Here is an 18,095-nt window from a genome sequence, read left to right as displayed (position 1 = left end):
TAAGCCAATGCAACTCAAAAGACCAAAAGATTCCACATGACCAAAAGACATAGCAAGCATTAGATTTTCCTCTAATCTTCTTAGTCAAAGTTTGTAATGTGAAAATAATTATAATAATAATAATAACAATAAAACCAAGGTGAGGGTAAGAGTCCAATTGCCTTGTGGAAATCGTTTCCTTAAAGTAGCACAACCACTAGACCTTAGGACCAGAAGAAAATTATAGCAGATCAAAGAGGAATAACAAGAAACCTTTGGACAAGTTGTGTAATAGGTAAATCACAGGCACACCATGCTCTAGAGTAGGATTGAACTATCCAACTAGAAGGCAATCATAAAAAGCTTTTGTTCCCCCTTACAAAGTGCATTCAAAAGGTGAAAAGTGTAATTCTCAATTAGTCTATTATGTAAAAAGTAATCACACTGGAACCTTAATCTTAGCTTCCCTAATTCTACTTCACAAGAAATATTTATATTATTAACACATACAATATGGAGTTCTAGCATCTGAAAAGGGATTTAATAATGCTTTCATAACCAAAATTGAATGTTCAAATAGTGTATAAAACACTATGAACGTTTAGACCCCCAAATAATAAATTACCAATTCAAGCTTAATATCAAACAATTAATGTGCGGAATATGAACATAAGCTTAATGAAAAATTGATAAACAATCTAAACTAAATAAAATCACATCCACAGCAGAAATTAAATGGCAAAGATTAAGGGAAGAGAGATGCAAACACAAGGACAACACACGATGTGTTATCGAAGAGGAAACCGAAGCCCTCGGCGTAAAACCTCTCTGCCGCCCTCCAAGTGGTAAATAATCTACTAAAGAATGTAGTTGGGATACATGAACAGCAGAAGACCCTCCAAGCCTAATCTACCTAGTGTACCTAAGCCCTCCAAGCTCCTACTCCAATGAGGTTACGCCGAACATATTTCTTCTTTAGCTTACCAGATTCCGCTATAAACCATAGCATCAACCAATATGAAATTGGTCCCTTCCTAACTGCTTCCCAAGCACCAAATGGCCTTCTCACAAATGTGGGTATGGTGAGAGAAGGTTTTGGTAATGAACCTCTCAAGGATGTAACAATGGAGAGGGTGAGAGTAGAGGAATTTGAAGAGTCTTTTTGTGAAGATTGTGGATGAGTCAATCTTATTTTTCTCTTGGGTTTTTCTCTCAATATTCTCTCTGGAAGCTCTCAATATTTCATGGGTATGAGGGGGTATTTATACTTGTGTGTGTTTGGAATGCAAAGAGTCAGTTTTTCGAAAACAGAGCTGGCTAGTGGCTTGGCCTTGCGACTTCTTGTCCTGTAGTGCTCCAGCTGGCATGACGCTTCAACTTCTTAGCATGCTTGGTACGTGTGCAACTTTTGGCGGCTTGCAAGCCGCGAGCTACCCGCGAGGTCCAATCACGAGTCCTTGCTACTTTGCACAAACTTGAGCATTTTTTCACACTCTCTCACACACTACCCTTACATGATTCCCACCTAAATACAGGGTTACTAATTGCTAAAATACAAACAAATTTGGCACGAAATAAAGCCAACAAGATGGTTGATTAAATTCAACCTTACAAAAATTTTGTTGAACATTGAAACTTTCACCAACCATTCTTATCCAACCCCATCAATAGGATGATAAGTACAACTAATTGCGAAAAACCTTAAAGTAAGACATGAATAGCGGAGCATGAATGCTTACAAATGCTAAGAAGCCTAAATTGGGTCCTTGCAATTCCCATTGTAAGGATATACAATACCTGTTTCCAAGGAAGACCAAATTCCAGTATTCACTAGTGGCTCCACACCATTTACTACCACATTCTTGATCAACAAGAGATAGGTTGTATAATATAAGGAGTTCTTTACCCATTTTATATAGCTAGTAGTTTGCCTTATTTTCTTTTTATCAATAAAGTTATGTTACTCATTTATAAATAAATAAATAAATAAAAGAAAGTAAGAAAAAATTGTATAAAATTGATCTACTCCCTCTCTTCAAATAAGGGCCAAACAGAAAATTTTCATTAACAATCAAAAAAGCGTAGTAGCACGAAAATATCAAAAATCCACTTGCTCAAAAAGCTAATCACTACAATCTAATGTAAAATATTTTTAAGTTTGTAAAGGACAAACCAACACACATTTGGCAACACCAAACATAACACATCACATGGGACTAATAAAGGGATACCCATAAACTGATAAAGGGATACCCATAACCAAAGCACATTGAACTTCCTTAACTTGTTTCTCATCATCAAATAAAAAATAAATAAAAAAACTAAAAAAAAAACACTAAAAAAAACTAAAAAATCCCTTTTTTTTTTAAAAAAAAAAAAAAATCGATACATCATAGGTTTCGAGAGTTCAAGAGAACTTACTGGATTGGGGTTGCTAGGTGGCAGCAACGAGGTGGATTGGGGTTGCTAGGTGGCGGTGACGAGGTGGATTGGGGTTGCTAGGTGGCGGTGACGAGGTGGATTGGGGTCACTGGGTGGCCACTGAGTCGACGGCTTGGTGGTGGTGGTGGGGTTGTTGTGGAGGCAGCGACGGTGGTGGGATTCGTGCTGAGGATTAAAAGGATTTTGGGTTTGCAAGTTAGAGAGAGAGAGAGAGAGAGAGAGAGAGCTAGGTGTTTAGGTTGTGAGAAAGAGAGAGGGAAAGTGGGTTCATCTTCACTAAAGATGAATAGTTATAGAGAAAGAGAGAGAGTGAATACAGAGAGAGTGCCTGGATTTTGGGAGTGAAATGAGAGAGATAGTGTTTTTGGTTAGAGCTGGCAAAAATGAAAAGGCGCTAAAAATGAAAAGCCAAAAAAAAAAAAAAAAAACAGAGGGAAAATTTGGGGAGGCAGAGAATTAGAAGGAGGTCTATTGCGGTGGTCAACTCAACGCTGCTACAACTTACATTTATATAGCCACTATAGTATCTCCGCAAAATGCTATATTTATTGCGGCAAGTTTTTGAAGCGCCACTATATCTAAGTTAACACTGCTAAAACATATATATTATGGAAGTTCTATGTACCACCGCTGTAGGTTGCCGCAAAAGACTAGAACTACTATGGCAGTCCAATCAAATGCCGCAATAGACCCTATGTACAGCAGTGGTCCAAAAAAACGCCGTAATATGCGACATATAGCGGCATTTTTTGCATCCGCCGCAATAACTCGTTTTTCTTGTAGCGATAAATTCTGAAGGTAATAATCGTATAATGTAATCAAGTATTAATTGGAAGATTCTCCTAAAAGGAAAGTCTCAATAGTCTAATTCAAGATTAAAATCTTTCCAAGTGGAGGTAATCAAGCTTTAATAACAGAAGATATTGGAATTTATACCTAAAATTAGATTAAGGAAAAGATAAGTGATTAATGAGATATTAATTACAACTCTTTCCTAAAAGGCTTAAGAGCATCTCCAACAGGGCTGGCCATAGGGGTGTCAATTCGGGTTAGCGTGTCGGGTTCGTGTCGTGTCGAAGTAGGGGTATTCGACTAAATGGCTCAACCCTAACCCGACCCATTTAATAATCGTGTCAAGATCCTTCAACCCTAACCCGACCTGTTAATAAGGCGGGTTGACCTGACCCAACCCATTTGACACGCTTAATAAACGAGTCGTGTTGGGTTGACACGAATGTAACACAACTCATTTCAACCTGCATAATATTAAATATAACATCCATTTAGATATAATTTTTTTTACATCCCAAAAAGCAGTGCATACACTTCAAGTCTTCAACCCACATTCAAAATAATATAGTTCAACAAAAATAAACATTCATCTAGAAATAAGTTATTTACACTCTAAAAGAAATGCATACACTTCAACCCAAATACAAAATAACAAAGTTTAACAAAAATAAAAATAATATAGTTCAACAAAAATATAATATTCTTGGAACTCGTCAAATGCTAAGTATCAATATTGAAAGAATTTGAGCAAACAGTAGACTAATTCTGACTATGACCATAATTATCATCCATAGATTCTTTGTTGATGTTCAAATTCATAACATCTTCCACAAGCTCATCTAATTTCATTTGTGTAAGTTCTATGCCCAAAAAAAAAAAAAAAAAAAAAAAAGGTATTAGTAGTTCTAGAGTCTATAAAGTTTCAATTTCCAATTATATCCCTTGTAAATTTTTGTAATTACTTACTTTTCTTTTTAAATTTAAAATATATGTTGGATATAAAAGATATTTGACAAATCTAAAATAAAATAAATATTAATTTGTTATACGAGTTAAACATGTTGTGTTAAGTGGGTCATTTCGGGTTGACACAAATAAATTGGCGTGTCAAACGTGTCTATTGCGGGTTACGCGGGTTGACCCGTTTATGACCCGTTTCTTATCGTGTCGCTATCGGGTCGACCCGTTTATGACCCAAACCCATTAAGGCCCAACCCTAACCCGAAAAAACCCGTGTCGGGTTCGTGTCATGTTCGCGGATTGGGTTGAACATTGACACCCCTAGCTGGCCATCTCCAAATTTTGGAGAGAAAAGCAACTGTTCACACAAAATCAGCTCTCCAGCAGCCTCTCTATCTCCAAAAAAAATTTTAGATTTGCTACAGTAGCTCTCCAAGTCTGGAGAGCACTGTAGCAATCACTGTAGATTTTGCAAACATTATTTCTCCTTAAATTAATCCCGGTTGAATTAAAAAAATATTTTTTTCTCTTTCCTTCCTTTCTCTTTCTTCTTCACTCTCTTTCTCTCTTCTTTATCTCAACGGCTACAAAACGCAGAATACAATCCAAACACTAAAACAATTTTTCTCATAAACCAAATGAAATCAGGAAAAAAAAAAAAAAAAAAAAAAGAAAAAAAAGAAAAGAGAGACACCTATTCATGAGCAAAAGAATTAATTCAATCTCAATAATCACAACCGATTAAAATTTTTTATTTTCACTCAATAATCACAACGGTAACAACAGAACTATTCTTGATCTTTTCTCTCAAACATCTCTAAACTCAGTCTCAATCAAAATACAAACTCAAATCACAATTTTAAAACTAATCAAATTAGAACAAAAAAAAAAAAAAAAAAAAAAAAAGAAGCAAAGCTGACCCATCTGAGCCTTGGTGGGGAGGAGGATATGCGGTGGTGGGAGAAGGACAAGCGGACGATCTTCATGTGTGAGAGAGAGCTCCAGCCGAAGTGCTGCTAGAGAAGAAAAGAAAAAAAAAAAAGAATAGAGCTCCAGCCGAATGCTGCTAGAGAAGAAAAGAACAAAAAAAGAAAAGTGCTCTAGAGAAAGTGCTAGAGAAGATAGAGATAAGGGAAAGGTGTGGAGGAGAAAAAAAGAGGAAAAAAGAAAAGAAAAGAAACGTGTGGAGGAAAAAAAGAGATAAGGGAAAAATAAAAAATCCTAATTGAAAAATACTACCACAATATTTTTACAATATTTTCACAATAAATTTTAAGTAACAGATTATTATTAGTTAATATTGGCGAGTAAAAAAATAATTTCAGTGGTGGGTACAAATTAAAACTAGTAATAACTTTCCACATAAATTTTGTTGTGAAAGTATTGCGTAAAATGTTGTGAATATAGCACTTTTCATTGAAAAATATAGTTGTTAAAAAAAGAATAAATGATGATTAAAAAAGAATAAACAATGAATGAAGAAATAATATTTAAATGAGATAGAGAATCTGTTGGAAAGTATATTTGAAAAAGTGGGTAGCTAAAAGCTAAATGTCACTGTTCATTCTCCAAACAGACAAAAATTAGGTAAAAATTTGGAGAGGCTGCTGGAGATGCTCTAAGGGTTTTAACTCCAAAATAGTTGGCAATCAATAGATCAGATTGCCTAATATATTAGAGATAATTGAATTTGAATTTAAAGGTTGATTAGGAAAGGACAAAGCATTTGATGGCTTATTTAATTTGATGATCCTTCCTAAAATACTTGGATATTTGAATTCAAACTAATTTGATATCAAAGGTAATAAAAGTCAATTGATTATAGAACACCTTAAAAGGCAAGAGCACATGTTTAATTATTGAGGTTGAGTTTAATAGAGGAAAGACATTCAAGACTTAATGAGGACCCCACTCTAATTAAGTGTCACTCTTGCAAAAGATTTAATCATTAATTCTCATTAAGCATCAACCCTTTGTTTGTGTCCACATGTGCACACACTTGGATGATCATATTTCTATTTGCTTGGAGGCTCACGTGTTCATGCAATTGGACATTTATGCACTCATGCACTTTGATGATTGTGTTTAAATGCTGAGGTGATTGGGGGGTAAAAATGTACATGCTTAAATTTTCACATGCTCATATATTCTTACATGCTTATATGCTTACATGCTCACAAGCTCACATGCTCATATACTCACATGCTCACGTTTTCACATGCTTATATATACTCATGTTCACATGCTTAGATGTTCACATGATTGGATGTTCGTATTCTCTCATGCTCACATATTTTTATGCTCACATGCTCTTACACTCTTATGCTCACATGCTTAGATGTTCATATGCTTGGATGTTCATACCCTCACATGCTTGCATATTCACATGTTCACATGCTTGCACACTTCCATGTTCACATGCTTCCATATTCACATGCTTCTATGTTCACATGATCAAATATGCATATGTTCATACATTTCTTTGACCTTCACATGATTGATTGTCTTCTACATGTCTATTATGCTTTCAATAGCTGTCTCAAATGACCCGTAAACGAAATCTAGGGCTTAGATGCATGCGCACATTCACATAGGCTCATTAGATAAACACCATTTATCCACTATCCAGTAATAATATATGAAGGCCAGTTACAGCTAGGCAAGCTTGGGGTGTCTAACCTCTTCCCATCCTATACCTTAACTCCATACCTAGTCTGGTAGGTAGACCTTCATGGAATCATTTTTTTTTCTGGACCTATAATCTAGTGGTGAATCCTTTGTCTCTTTTTAAGAGACTGTGCATACTCCCAAGCTTGGGCTGGCTTTAAGTCTAAAACCACTTTCGAGGAGATTAAGTACCGCGCATCCTGTCTTCGTGAGAAGGAATCGACATGCCAATATGTCATCTAAAGGGGGTAAAAATCATAAAACTTACAGCAGTTAAAAAATGACAAACAAAAATCTCCATTGTAACTGATATTGGCCAAGTGGAGAGGAAGAGGCATCTTACAAAGAGAGAGAGCTGATCATCACAATGAACTCGATCTGAAGCAGATCATGACAGCCTTGGCAGTCCATGGAGGCAAAAAGGTGGAGAGAGAGAGAGAGAAAGATAGAGGAATAATAAAAATAGTAGCAACTTGCTACAATAACTGCTACTAGTAGCAGATTACTATAGCAAGTTACTAAAAAATTTTAGCTTTTGCATCACTAATAAAGGCTGTTTGAGGTGTTTGACGTGTTAAAATAGTGTAAGGTTGAATTTATTCAATCATATGTAGGCTTTATTTTGTGCCAAAATTTGCTTGTATTTTAGCAATTAGATACCCTGTGTTTAGGTGGGAATTATGGAAGGGTAGTGTGTGACAGAGTGTAAAGAAAACTCAAATGTGTGCATTCAAGAAGGGCCTTGCGACTAGATCTCGCGACTAGGGAGTCGCCAAAAGTGGCACACATGTGAAGCATGCAGGGGAGCTGAAGAGTCACGTCAGCTATAATACTACAGGAAAAAACTTCCAATCTGGCCAGGCAATTAGCTCGCGACTCGTTCCAGTCATGAGGTCGAGTCGCCAGAATGCCCTGTTTGGTTGAAACATGACTTTTCGCATTCCTCATACACTCTACTATAAATACCCTTATACCCTAGAGAACTTCCAGAGAGAATTTTGAGAGAGAAACCCTAGAGAAAAACAAGATTAACTCATCCACAATCTTCATCCTTTGATTCTCCAAATTCCTCTACTCTCACCCTCTCCATTGACATATCCTTGAGAGATACATTTAGCCAAATCCTTATCTTACCATACCCATATCAGTGAAGAGGTATTTTGGTACTTGGGAAGCAGTTTAAAAGGGACCAATTCATTTTGGTTGATGCAATGGGCGATTGCGGGATTTGGTAAGCTAGAGAAGACAAGGTTCGGCATAACCCTATTGAAGCAAGAAGCTTGGAGGGCTTAGGTACATTGGGTAGATTAGGCTTGGAGGGTCTTCTACTATTCAGGTATCACAACTTTATTCTCTAGTGGGTTATTGACTGCTTGGAGGACAGCGGAGAGGTTTTTCGCCGAGTGCTTCGGTTTCCTCTTCGATAACACATCACCATGTCATCTTTGTGTTTGCATCTTTCTTCCATTTCTCTTTACCTTTTAATTACTGCTGTGTTGATTATTAATTATAGTTTAGAGTGTGTTACCTATTTGGTTATAGCTTATATTTCATTTTCCACACAAATATTGTTTGATTATAAGCTTGTATTGGTAATTTTAATTTGGGGGTCTAAATGTTCATAGATGTTTTACACACTATTTGAATTTCAAATAACTTCCAATGTGAATACTCTAAACCAATGTCCTTATGGCATCCGTCAACTTTTCCCACAAACATTTTTGACATAGTCAATAACATAAGCAAAATGCTAACTAGCAACATAAAACAAACTCTACCACTACTTTAAAAACTTTTTTCATAGTTTTTTTTTTTTTTTTTTTTTTTAAGAACTTATTAAGTGGTAAGTAATGACAAATTGACAATCACTTTGAAAGTTTATCACTATCATTGATGCTACTTTTATTGTTTATCACTCATTTACCATCACTCAAGTAAGTTGTGAAAAGAGCTGTGCTAGTCAACTTATTCTGAAATAAGACATTTTATTTTTAGGCATAGCTATATAATCACCCTAGGTGCGCTACTCCACATAGCTCAAAATCTTTTACATTTTCCAAGAGGAAGAGAGTAGCTGAGACTCTGTAGCACATCACTAAGTGTAAACCACGCAATATTGAGATAAAGAGGGAATTGAAGCGCAATAAAAACAGTGACTGGGCAACAAGTGACAGTGTAAATTGGAATTGCAGCCCAATGTAGCCTCTGTCGCATCATCAGCACTAGTGTAGCAGCAAAAGCAACCATCATGGCTGCCACAGCAAAGAACAATGTAGTCAGTCCCAAGCCTAGCTTCAATGGAAGAGACCTCCTGAAATCCCTTTCGTGCATTCTCGATGTCATAATCGAGAGGAACACGACCACAGAAGTCAGGGAGAAGCAGAGTGATACTGTGTCTGAGATTGTGAAAACGTGAAATGGAGTTTCTTTGTGTAGCAAGGGATGTCCTGTTCTTGAGTTCGAACCTCCAGGGATGGTGTAGGCACAGGTAAAAGCAACGGTGGCTATTAGGACAGCAACTATAGTGCACGCCTTTGCTGTTCGCATTAGCCATTCTTGGCCATCTGCCACCAGTTGCTTATGTTGGTTGGTGAACAATTCTTCAGCAGTCAGATCACTCTTATTTTGGTTTTTGATAAAATCTGGAGGTACAAGTTTCTGCACTCGCTGCATTGATTGAAAACTATTATTCTTATTTCTTATGCAATTGGATAACAAAAAGCACATTCTAAGTTCCCTAAACAAGTTATGCTTCTCACTTCCAAAAGAAATGAGACTATTAAAATAAGTAAAACTTAGATGCAGTTCTATAGGTATTCTACCGTAGGTTTCCCAATTTAATTCAACTATGTAGTTATATTGGCCAATAAACTATATAATTGAATTTAATTGCTTTTGGAGAAAATAAAATTACTTCAGTTTCACAAGGTTGAATTTAATTGAGGAAAACTATACATTAGTTATGCCCATTTATAATATACTCCTATAAATTAACATATTTCACACGCTTTCTATGAAATTGAGTTTTTAAGTCAAGTTGTACGCATCCACTTGTAAAATTGTATAGTCCCCTACTTGAGAAAAAAATATGTTTAAGAGATGCTAATGAAAACCTAAAATTGGATAATTAGTGAAGGTAAGTAAATCAAAATTGTGAAGAGCATTAGAATATAAGGCCTAGGATCCAAGGGTCCAAGATCCTAAATCATATCTTATAGGTTCAATGTATCAGCAAACTAACATAGGCAGCTCTAAATTTAATATTTATACTGCTGTATTACCTCTGTACCATGTGATGTACTTACGTAGTATTAGACATGAAATTATTACATATTTGGGGAGCATTGTTTCCTCCTCTCACATGAGGAGTGAGCCCCGTGTGAAATCCACCATGAGGCTCACCCCTCATGTGAGAGAAAGTAGCAATACTCCTGAGGTATGTTATAATTTTCAGCTAATATGGTCTCCTACAAGTTAATACACATGATGCAATAAAGATAAAGTAGTTATGGGACTACAAACTATTTCTTAACTTTTTGTCATAACTCTAGCGTGATAGACTGTGAATGATTGACTATCACCTACATATTGATTCACCATTTTTTCTCCACCACTCATACTCTGTCACATTAAGATTATGGCAAAAAAATTTCTATAATAGTTTGAAGTACTAAATTTTTTCATAAAGATATCCAGTTATGAAGTAAAGAGGGAAATGCAGGCAAAATGAGCACCTTGAACCATTGTATTTCTGACTGCATGCGGAGGGCTTCCCCAGGCCTATCCCTCAACTGATGCTCACCCAAGTATGCAGCTTGATGCAAAATGGTGTCAAGATCGACGTTGATCAACCTCTTAAGCCTCAGCACTGGAACCTGAGATTGTTGTAGAAGATCCAAGATTTCTTTCCTTCGATATCTTGCTGCAACGTGAAGTATGTTCTCAAGTCGGTCATTTCTATTCTCAATTGCCTGAGGATACCGTTTGAGAATGATCTCTACAATCTCTGTGATCCCATTTCTTGCTGCTGAAATTAGTGGAGTATCAGAAGATAAAGCAATAAGCGGAGGAGGCCCAGCTTCCTTACTTAAATCTTCTATTGCTTGTTTCCCCACAACATAAAAATCTTCTCCTTCTGCTTCATGATCTCTGTTCTTATTTGTATTCATCCATGTCTTGTCTATTTGAGCTAGAATTGTAGCAAGCTTCATGACTCTCTTTTGCTGTATTTTTATGTCCCAAAGTCTTCTAATTGTTGGCAATCCTATTCACATCACATGAGAGAGCAAGATGAGACTAACTTTCCACAAAAATGATTAAACGCCAATTCTAACATACCACTTTGACAGAAGCAAATATTGACTTATGGTTACAAAGCCACCAATTTTTTACATGTTTGATTGAAAACTGGTGATTAGTAATTTATACATTTAAACTGGTATCAAAATTTTGATTTGCACTGAGAGTGGCAATAGTACAGTGTAATGAATATATGTATTTAAAAATAAATAAATAAATGAAGCAGGTTGTACCTTGAGCTATGCACCTCCAAACAGTATGGTATATCCTTGACATGGCTGCAAATTAGCATGACTTAGGTCGTTGAAGAAATATTTATATATTGGATTGAAAAATAAGAAGAGAAGCATAAATTGATAAATGCTCTAATTGAAATAAATAGAAATGTAAAACGCGCGGTATGGCATCAGATGCAGGTTTTGTGTTTCATCCAAGAAAAATTGTTTTGTAGTTCCAAAAGAAAAAATCTAGGACCACACACTTTTTTGTCACAAGACTCATAATTTTGCTATAATTTTGATGTGCTAAGTTTGAGTAGTGTAAAAAGGTGGTAGTCTAAGTGAAAGTAACAGATAATCAATCACAATTTGCTATATAAAATAGTTATAAAAAATGATGTGATAAAGGTGTGATTCCAAAATTACTCATTCGAAGAAAAAAAGAAATAAAAAAGACTGCCCAATTTCCAAAGCTGGTGTCATACTCTTCTTTTAAGATTTTGATGACTATTGTGCAAAAACTGGTCAAATTCCCTCGCAGTTGCATCCATTTCCACTCATTTTGCGGAGAATGTATCTTAAGAGACTTTCTCCTCACAACAAGTGAGACTTACAAGTGTGGAACTCACACATTTTGTGAGAAAGTAGTCTTACGAGATCGTTACTCATAAGGTAATTTTTTTCCATTTTGAGACATGATGTTGCCATTCCGACCCACATGCTGACCCAAATAGATGCCCAAGTGGTTAGTTTATGGCATTGATTTTTTTTTTTTTTTGGTGTGCACACTATAAAAGTGCACTATTCTTTGGGAAGAAAATGCTAGAACTATGAACTTTTACAAACTACTAATATGGTCAAAGATTATTGATAAGTAAAAATAAATATCAATGGCGAGCCCAAATAAGAATCAATAAAGATTTGCCACAATGTGCTTGGGGGTCTAAGGGGGAAAGGATTCGAGTTGCGGGGTTAGTAACATGTTGTTAATTATTTCTCAAAAAAAATAAATAAATAAAGATTTGCCACAATAATAGTTTGTAAAAATGTTATATGGTTGTAGCATTACTCTCTTTGGAATATAAATTTTTTTCTCACATTTAATGTTCCACTTTATATTTTATCAACCACAATTTTTCATGTTTTCGTTTGACTTTTCTTATAAAAGAATAATGCTACGATATTACAACTTTTACTATATAAAACTTACAAATTGATGTGTCAACAATCAACAAAACACATTTCAAATATTCATTAATTAGGTAGTTAAAATCCATCAATCACATACATTGATACATTAGTTTGTAAACTTTACATGGTAACACTTGTAGCATCTAGGGTTGTCCAAGGCAACCGTGAAGTTTACCAACCCAAAGGACCCAATTGGACTCAAGCCAAAACCAAACCGATCTTGTGCTATGGTGGTCAGCGAAAAATTGGAGCCTTCAAACTAGATCTCGCCATATGTGATGAAATCTTAACCAAATCCTGCAAAAGCTCACTAGATCTGATGAGATTTCCATTAGATCCAGGGATATTTCGACTGATTGGTTGAGATTTCTCTCTAGATCTAGCAAGATCACATTGAATCTAGTGAGATTTCCATAAGATTCGGTAAGATCTAGCCAAATCTGGCCAAATTTAGAGAAATCTTGCCCAATTTGGCGAGTCCTAATAAAATTTGGCCACTCACCACCACAACCAAATTGATAGGCATCCACCCAAGCTCAAAACTGACTCAACCTACTGATGTTGGTGGTTGATGGTGAGTCTCTTCACCTACCACTTAATGCGAGCAAGTCAGGTGAAGGTTGAGTCCAAAACTGAATAGACCTGACTCGTGGACACCCTTGGTAGTACCCTTAACATTCTTCCTTAGAATATAACTAAAATTCAAAAATGGAAAAATAATCAAACACATGGGAAGTTGTGATTAGTGGAAGAGATGATTTTTAAAGGTAGGGTTACACACATTTAGAATATTAGAGAGAGACACACTCACATGCATTGGTTAAAATGTTTTAGTTTTGTCATTTTTTTTTTAATTTAAACAAAGTGACATAACATTGAATATTTATATTTAAATTTAAATAATTAATTTTGTAAGGGTGGTCATATTTTTATGTAATTGGCATACCCTATGGCAAAATGCATTGTACTTGTAATTGGTAAGTTCTAAGTGGGTTCAAGAATATCATGACAAGGGGTTTATTAAAGACATGAAGACTACTCAAGAAACAGCACAAGAAAAGTTGAACCAGATTGTCTCAATACCTAGCTCGATGTTGAGGGCCATTTGTAAGAAAGAAAGTCCAATAACAAGGGCAACAAAGAATTGACAAAGTAGGCAGCAAAACTATTAGGCCCAAGTGGCAGGAATAATGGATCACAGGCCCAAGAAATAAACAAGTGGTCTTGAAGAGGCAAGTGGGCTCATAAAAGCCCGGAAATAAAGAAATAGCATCCCATGGGCAGTGTATGAGGTAAAAAAGCGAGAAAGGGTTGTCGCAGGCTCAATGTAATGTAAACAAAGAAAGTAAGGGGTTTATGGCAGGCCCATAAACCCCAAGGATAAGAATAAGGTTATTAGGCCAAAGAAACCCAATGAAATTAGTAAAAAGCCCATGAGAGTGTGGAATTAGCAAATGGGCCGAGGAAGCCCAAAGAAAGCAAACGGGCCGTGGATGCCCAAAGGGACATAAGAGCCCATAAATAAAAGCAAAACAGTGGCCATGTCAAGCCACTGAGAGAAGGAATAAATGGTTGGCCCAAAAGAGGCCCAGCAGGATTAAGTTATTACGGTAGGAATAATAGTACAACATTGCAAGAAATAAAGAAAACTAAGGAGTGGGCCAAAGAAATGTAAGGCCCATCATCAGACAAAGTCCAGCTCTTGAATGGAGCGGGAAAACAAAGAAAAGCCCACATAAGAGGTCAAAAAAACACAGACGACGAGCCTCCAGACCACGACAGATGCATGAGCAACAGGCAGATTTTTTGGACATATGTGAAAGGAAAGTATGCGCAAGGCCTAGGCACCACCAGCCTGTACCCAGCCAATATGGGACGTGGTGGGGTCATGGGTCAGAGGTAAGAGGTAAAGGGGGTATGGTTTGGTGGTGGGAAGAGGGGAAAAGACCTATTTTGCGACTCTTGCCCAAGCCCTTTTGGGAGGTACGTCCTGCTGGGATGACAGACCACCCAAAAGAGGCAAGGTTGAGGGGGAAACCATTAGGTGCATGCCTTGAGGGAAAGAGAGAGAAAGCATTTACGTCATGGCAAGTAAGAGTGCTACGGTGGACTGACGAATGAAACAAACCTGCCTTTGTCTAGCAAGGGTGAGTGGCACACAGACGAACCCTTTGATGGTCGGCAAGTACGTCCAAACTAGACAAAGGCGGTTAAGGGGCAAAGTGGTAAAATCCAGTCATGGCAGGCACTATAAAAGAACTCTTGTCGTGCCCTGAAGAAGGGATCGAAAAACAGAGGGTATTCACGGAGTAAAAGAAAACAGAAGAAAAGAAAACAAGAGAAAGAAAAGAAAAAGATAAGAGAGAAAACAAAGGAAAGAAGAGAGAAAACAGAGGAAAAAGAAAGATAATACAATGGGCATGTACCAGTAGGTCGATTTCCCTCTCTCCCCCTTCAAATCCTGCTCTCTTCTAAAACATGACAAGGATTCCTTTTGGGTATTAACCATTCAGGTCCGACTCCCTCAAAGCCATTAATCCCCACGGCAAAATCTTTTCCTGAGAGATTATTTGCATTGAGAGGAGGCGTTCTCCCCTCTTTGGTTTTGCTTTTGCGGACCAAACTTAAACTTGATTTTATGCCCATTCTTGATTATTTTATATTACTTTCTTTCTCCTTTACTTTCTTTGTAAATGACATTGTTACGACTGAGTTATGTTTTATAAGTAGGGATTACTTGGCCATTTTTCATTAAATAGTCAGAGTACTCTGTTTTGTTATTATTATTATATCTGTCTGTCGTAACTCATCTGAAACAGTTCTGTTTGCCGTAAGCATACTTCTAGCAGACGAGGCATATTTTGTGCACAAGCCGACCCAAGTTGAGCTACAGTTGGACCGATCTCAACTCCCTTACTCAAAAACATTCGGGCCCATTATCGCAGGAGGCAGCCTAGCCTAACGCAATACACAAAAAAGGCCCCTACACTCGACACCTCTAATCCATCGAGCTTTAATGAATCGCGATACTTACCTCGATACCTTTCGATATATTGAGGTATGCAGATTTTGAATTTCCAGATTTGTTTTTGACCCCATGATGACAAGGCTTTTCTAGGGTTTTATTCTTTAGGTTTCCAAAGGATATAAAAAGCAATATTTTATAGCTATCATCACATACACAAAGACTCTTATTGAGATACACACTTTTATGAAGTTGATACAACTTCTTGTGTGCCTGAGAGTTACGTGCCAAGATTCTTTTGGATCTACAAGTGTGGATTGAAAAACTTTGCATCAAAGAACAACAATCAAATTGATAAAGGAAAGAAGTTGATAAAGGGGTCAAACCTAAGAAGAAATCTCTATAAGATCAAATCTAGTTGGAGATTAGTTTAAGGGTTCAATTGTATGTTGGTATTTTAGGATAGACCGGTAGTGGTGTATGATTCATTATACTTGTAACCGTTTGTTCTTAATTAGTGGATTCTTCGAAAGTGGTAACCTGAAATTCACTTTGTGAGATTTTTGCCTGTAAAGGTTTTTCTCATTTGTCAACAAATTACTGTGTCAAATTTAATTTTCGCTACTCTCTAGTTTAGATTAGTGATTAATTTGTTTGTGCTTCCATGATATTGTATGTAATTTGGATAATTAATCAATTTAGGTAATTAAATTAATTAACCAGTTTCAATCTATTTTAACCCAACAAATTTGAAATATGAAAGAAATTTATTCAAATAAAGAGACTTTTTCGATGAATGTAAAGCTCCTTAGGAGCAAAGTTTCTTCAGCATACATTACCTATATAGTCACCTGAGCGGCAGAATTGGCGGGGGAAACTCCAGCCACATCCACACTCAAGATCTCCTCCTCGACTTGAAGTAGCCCAAGATTCATCCTCTTTGTCATCGTGAAGGTCATCATCATCTGGAAGGCCTGTATTTGATTTAAAATTATTGCAGGTTTTGTTAGCCCTATAAATTTACACGAGTGCAAAATTTAAATTTTTAGGCATACAAAGATAGAGTAGCCCCTCCAATATGCTCATGGGGTGTCCACTCTTGAAAGCAGACGGCATGTTAGCTAGCAGTTGAAAACATGTGGTGCCATTTATATCCACCAAGTCTCGAAGCGAAACATCCCATTTTAGTAACTCCAAAGCTGTATCTGTAATTGAGAGTGAAAGAGAGAGAGAACTTTGAGATTAAAAATTAAAAAATTAAAAATTGAGTAATATTCAACATGAAATGAAAGAGAGGGAAAGCCTACCAAAGTGTTTGCCGATGATAGCTGTTTGAAGAATGGATTTGGTGTCTCCTCGCCTACGGTGCTTTTCCATTGGCCTGCTTTCCAGGTCAATAACTTCAATAATCTTCTCAATCAAAACCTTGACCATTTTTGTCCTACCAAATGCAGCGGCCCTAAACAAAGGAGTTTCACCTTCTTTATTTTTTTGGTCAAGTAGAGTTTTGTCAAAATCTAGTAACATTTTTGCCATTTCGACATTTCCAGTTGCTGCCGCTTCATGAAGTGCTGTGTTTTCAAATATATTCCCGAAGTTATACGAAAATGATGCATGATCTAATAAAAACCTCGGCAACTCCATGTTTTCGATGTACACTGCAATATGAAGCGCAGTGTCATTGGTGATTGTCAGAGGATAATCCAAGTATGCACTATCATTATCCTCGTGCTCGTAGTATTTCATCACCGCTGCCCAATCCTTTCTCATGAATGCTCGATAAGCTTCTGTCAATAATAAAATTCTCTCTGTTTTTGTCTCTCGCTCCCTCACTATGTCTCTCTCTATCTCCATTTCTCTTCTCTCCCCTCACTCTATGCAAGCAATCATGCTTTGTTCCATAGACTGCTCACAATTTAAAGAAAGCTACTGGTATCTACTTTGCTTGCTCGACTAACAAAGGCAACCATTGTAAACATAAAGTAAAAGGTTCTAGGCTGCAATCTTGTCTTTTCCAGCTTTGCCCAACCATTTTTCAATGAATTAGCATGGTTTTCCGGTAAGAAAATATGGATTCCTTAGGGTGTGTTTATTTGGAGGTGAAATAAGATGGAAGGAAAATTTTTGAGAGAAAATGGGAAGGATAATTTTTTTTAAGTGTGTTTGATTGGATGGAGAGAAAGGAAAATAAATGGTAGGGACGAGGTGTTTTCTCTTGGAGCAAACCAAAAAGTTCTCTCTCCAAAATGGAGAGAAAACTGAAAGAAGAAATTGGGCATCATTTTTGGACGATAATGCCCTTGTGTAGTTGCACATGGGCTTTGTCCACCGTGCTACTTTTCTTTTCTTTTTATCTTTTTTTCTTTTTGTTTTTTGATATGCCTCTTCTTCATCCAGTGCTCATATTTTCTTTTTTCTTTTGCTTTCTTTTGTCTTCTTTTTTTTTTTTTTTTTTTGGTTTAGATGTGATTTTTTTTTTTCTAGACATAATTTTTATTTCTCAATAAATTTAGGTGATTAATTTTTGTTTTGTTGTTTATCACTTTTCTACTTTTAACTGGGCATCATTTTTTAACAAGGGT

General features: G+C 36.5%; 1 protein-coding gene across 1 annotated transcript; it reads right to left on the bottom strand.

The window, feature by feature from the left end:
- Positions 1-8,725: 8,725 nt before the first annotated feature.
- LOC126727001 (uncharacterized) lies at positions 8,726-17,376 on the bottom strand. The gene is made up of 6 exons (XM_050432446.1): positions 16,821-17,376; positions 16,569-16,718; positions 16,353-16,487; positions 11,373-11,417; positions 10,575-11,104; positions 8,726-9,507 (listed from the first exon to the last, which is right to left on the bottom strand). The coding sequence occupies exons 1-6, from the start codon at positions 17,365-17,367 to the stop codon at positions 8,878-8,880; spliced, it is 2,037 nt and encodes a 678-aa protein (XP_050288403.1). The 5' UTR covers positions 17,368-17,376; the 3' UTR covers positions 8,726-8,877.
- Positions 17,377-18,095: the final 719 nt, after the last annotated feature.

Source organism: Quercus robur, chromosome 5 (genome assembly GCF_932294415.1).
Source record: "Quercus robur chromosome 5, dhQueRobu3.1, whole genome shotgun sequence".
In the NCBI taxonomy this organism is placed as follows: domain Eukaryota; kingdom Viridiplantae; phylum Streptophyta; class Magnoliopsida; order Fagales; family Fagaceae; genus Quercus; species Quercus robur.
The sequence above is the reverse complement of the archived record's forward strand: the minus strand, read 5'-3'. Positions and strand labels throughout refer to the sequence as shown.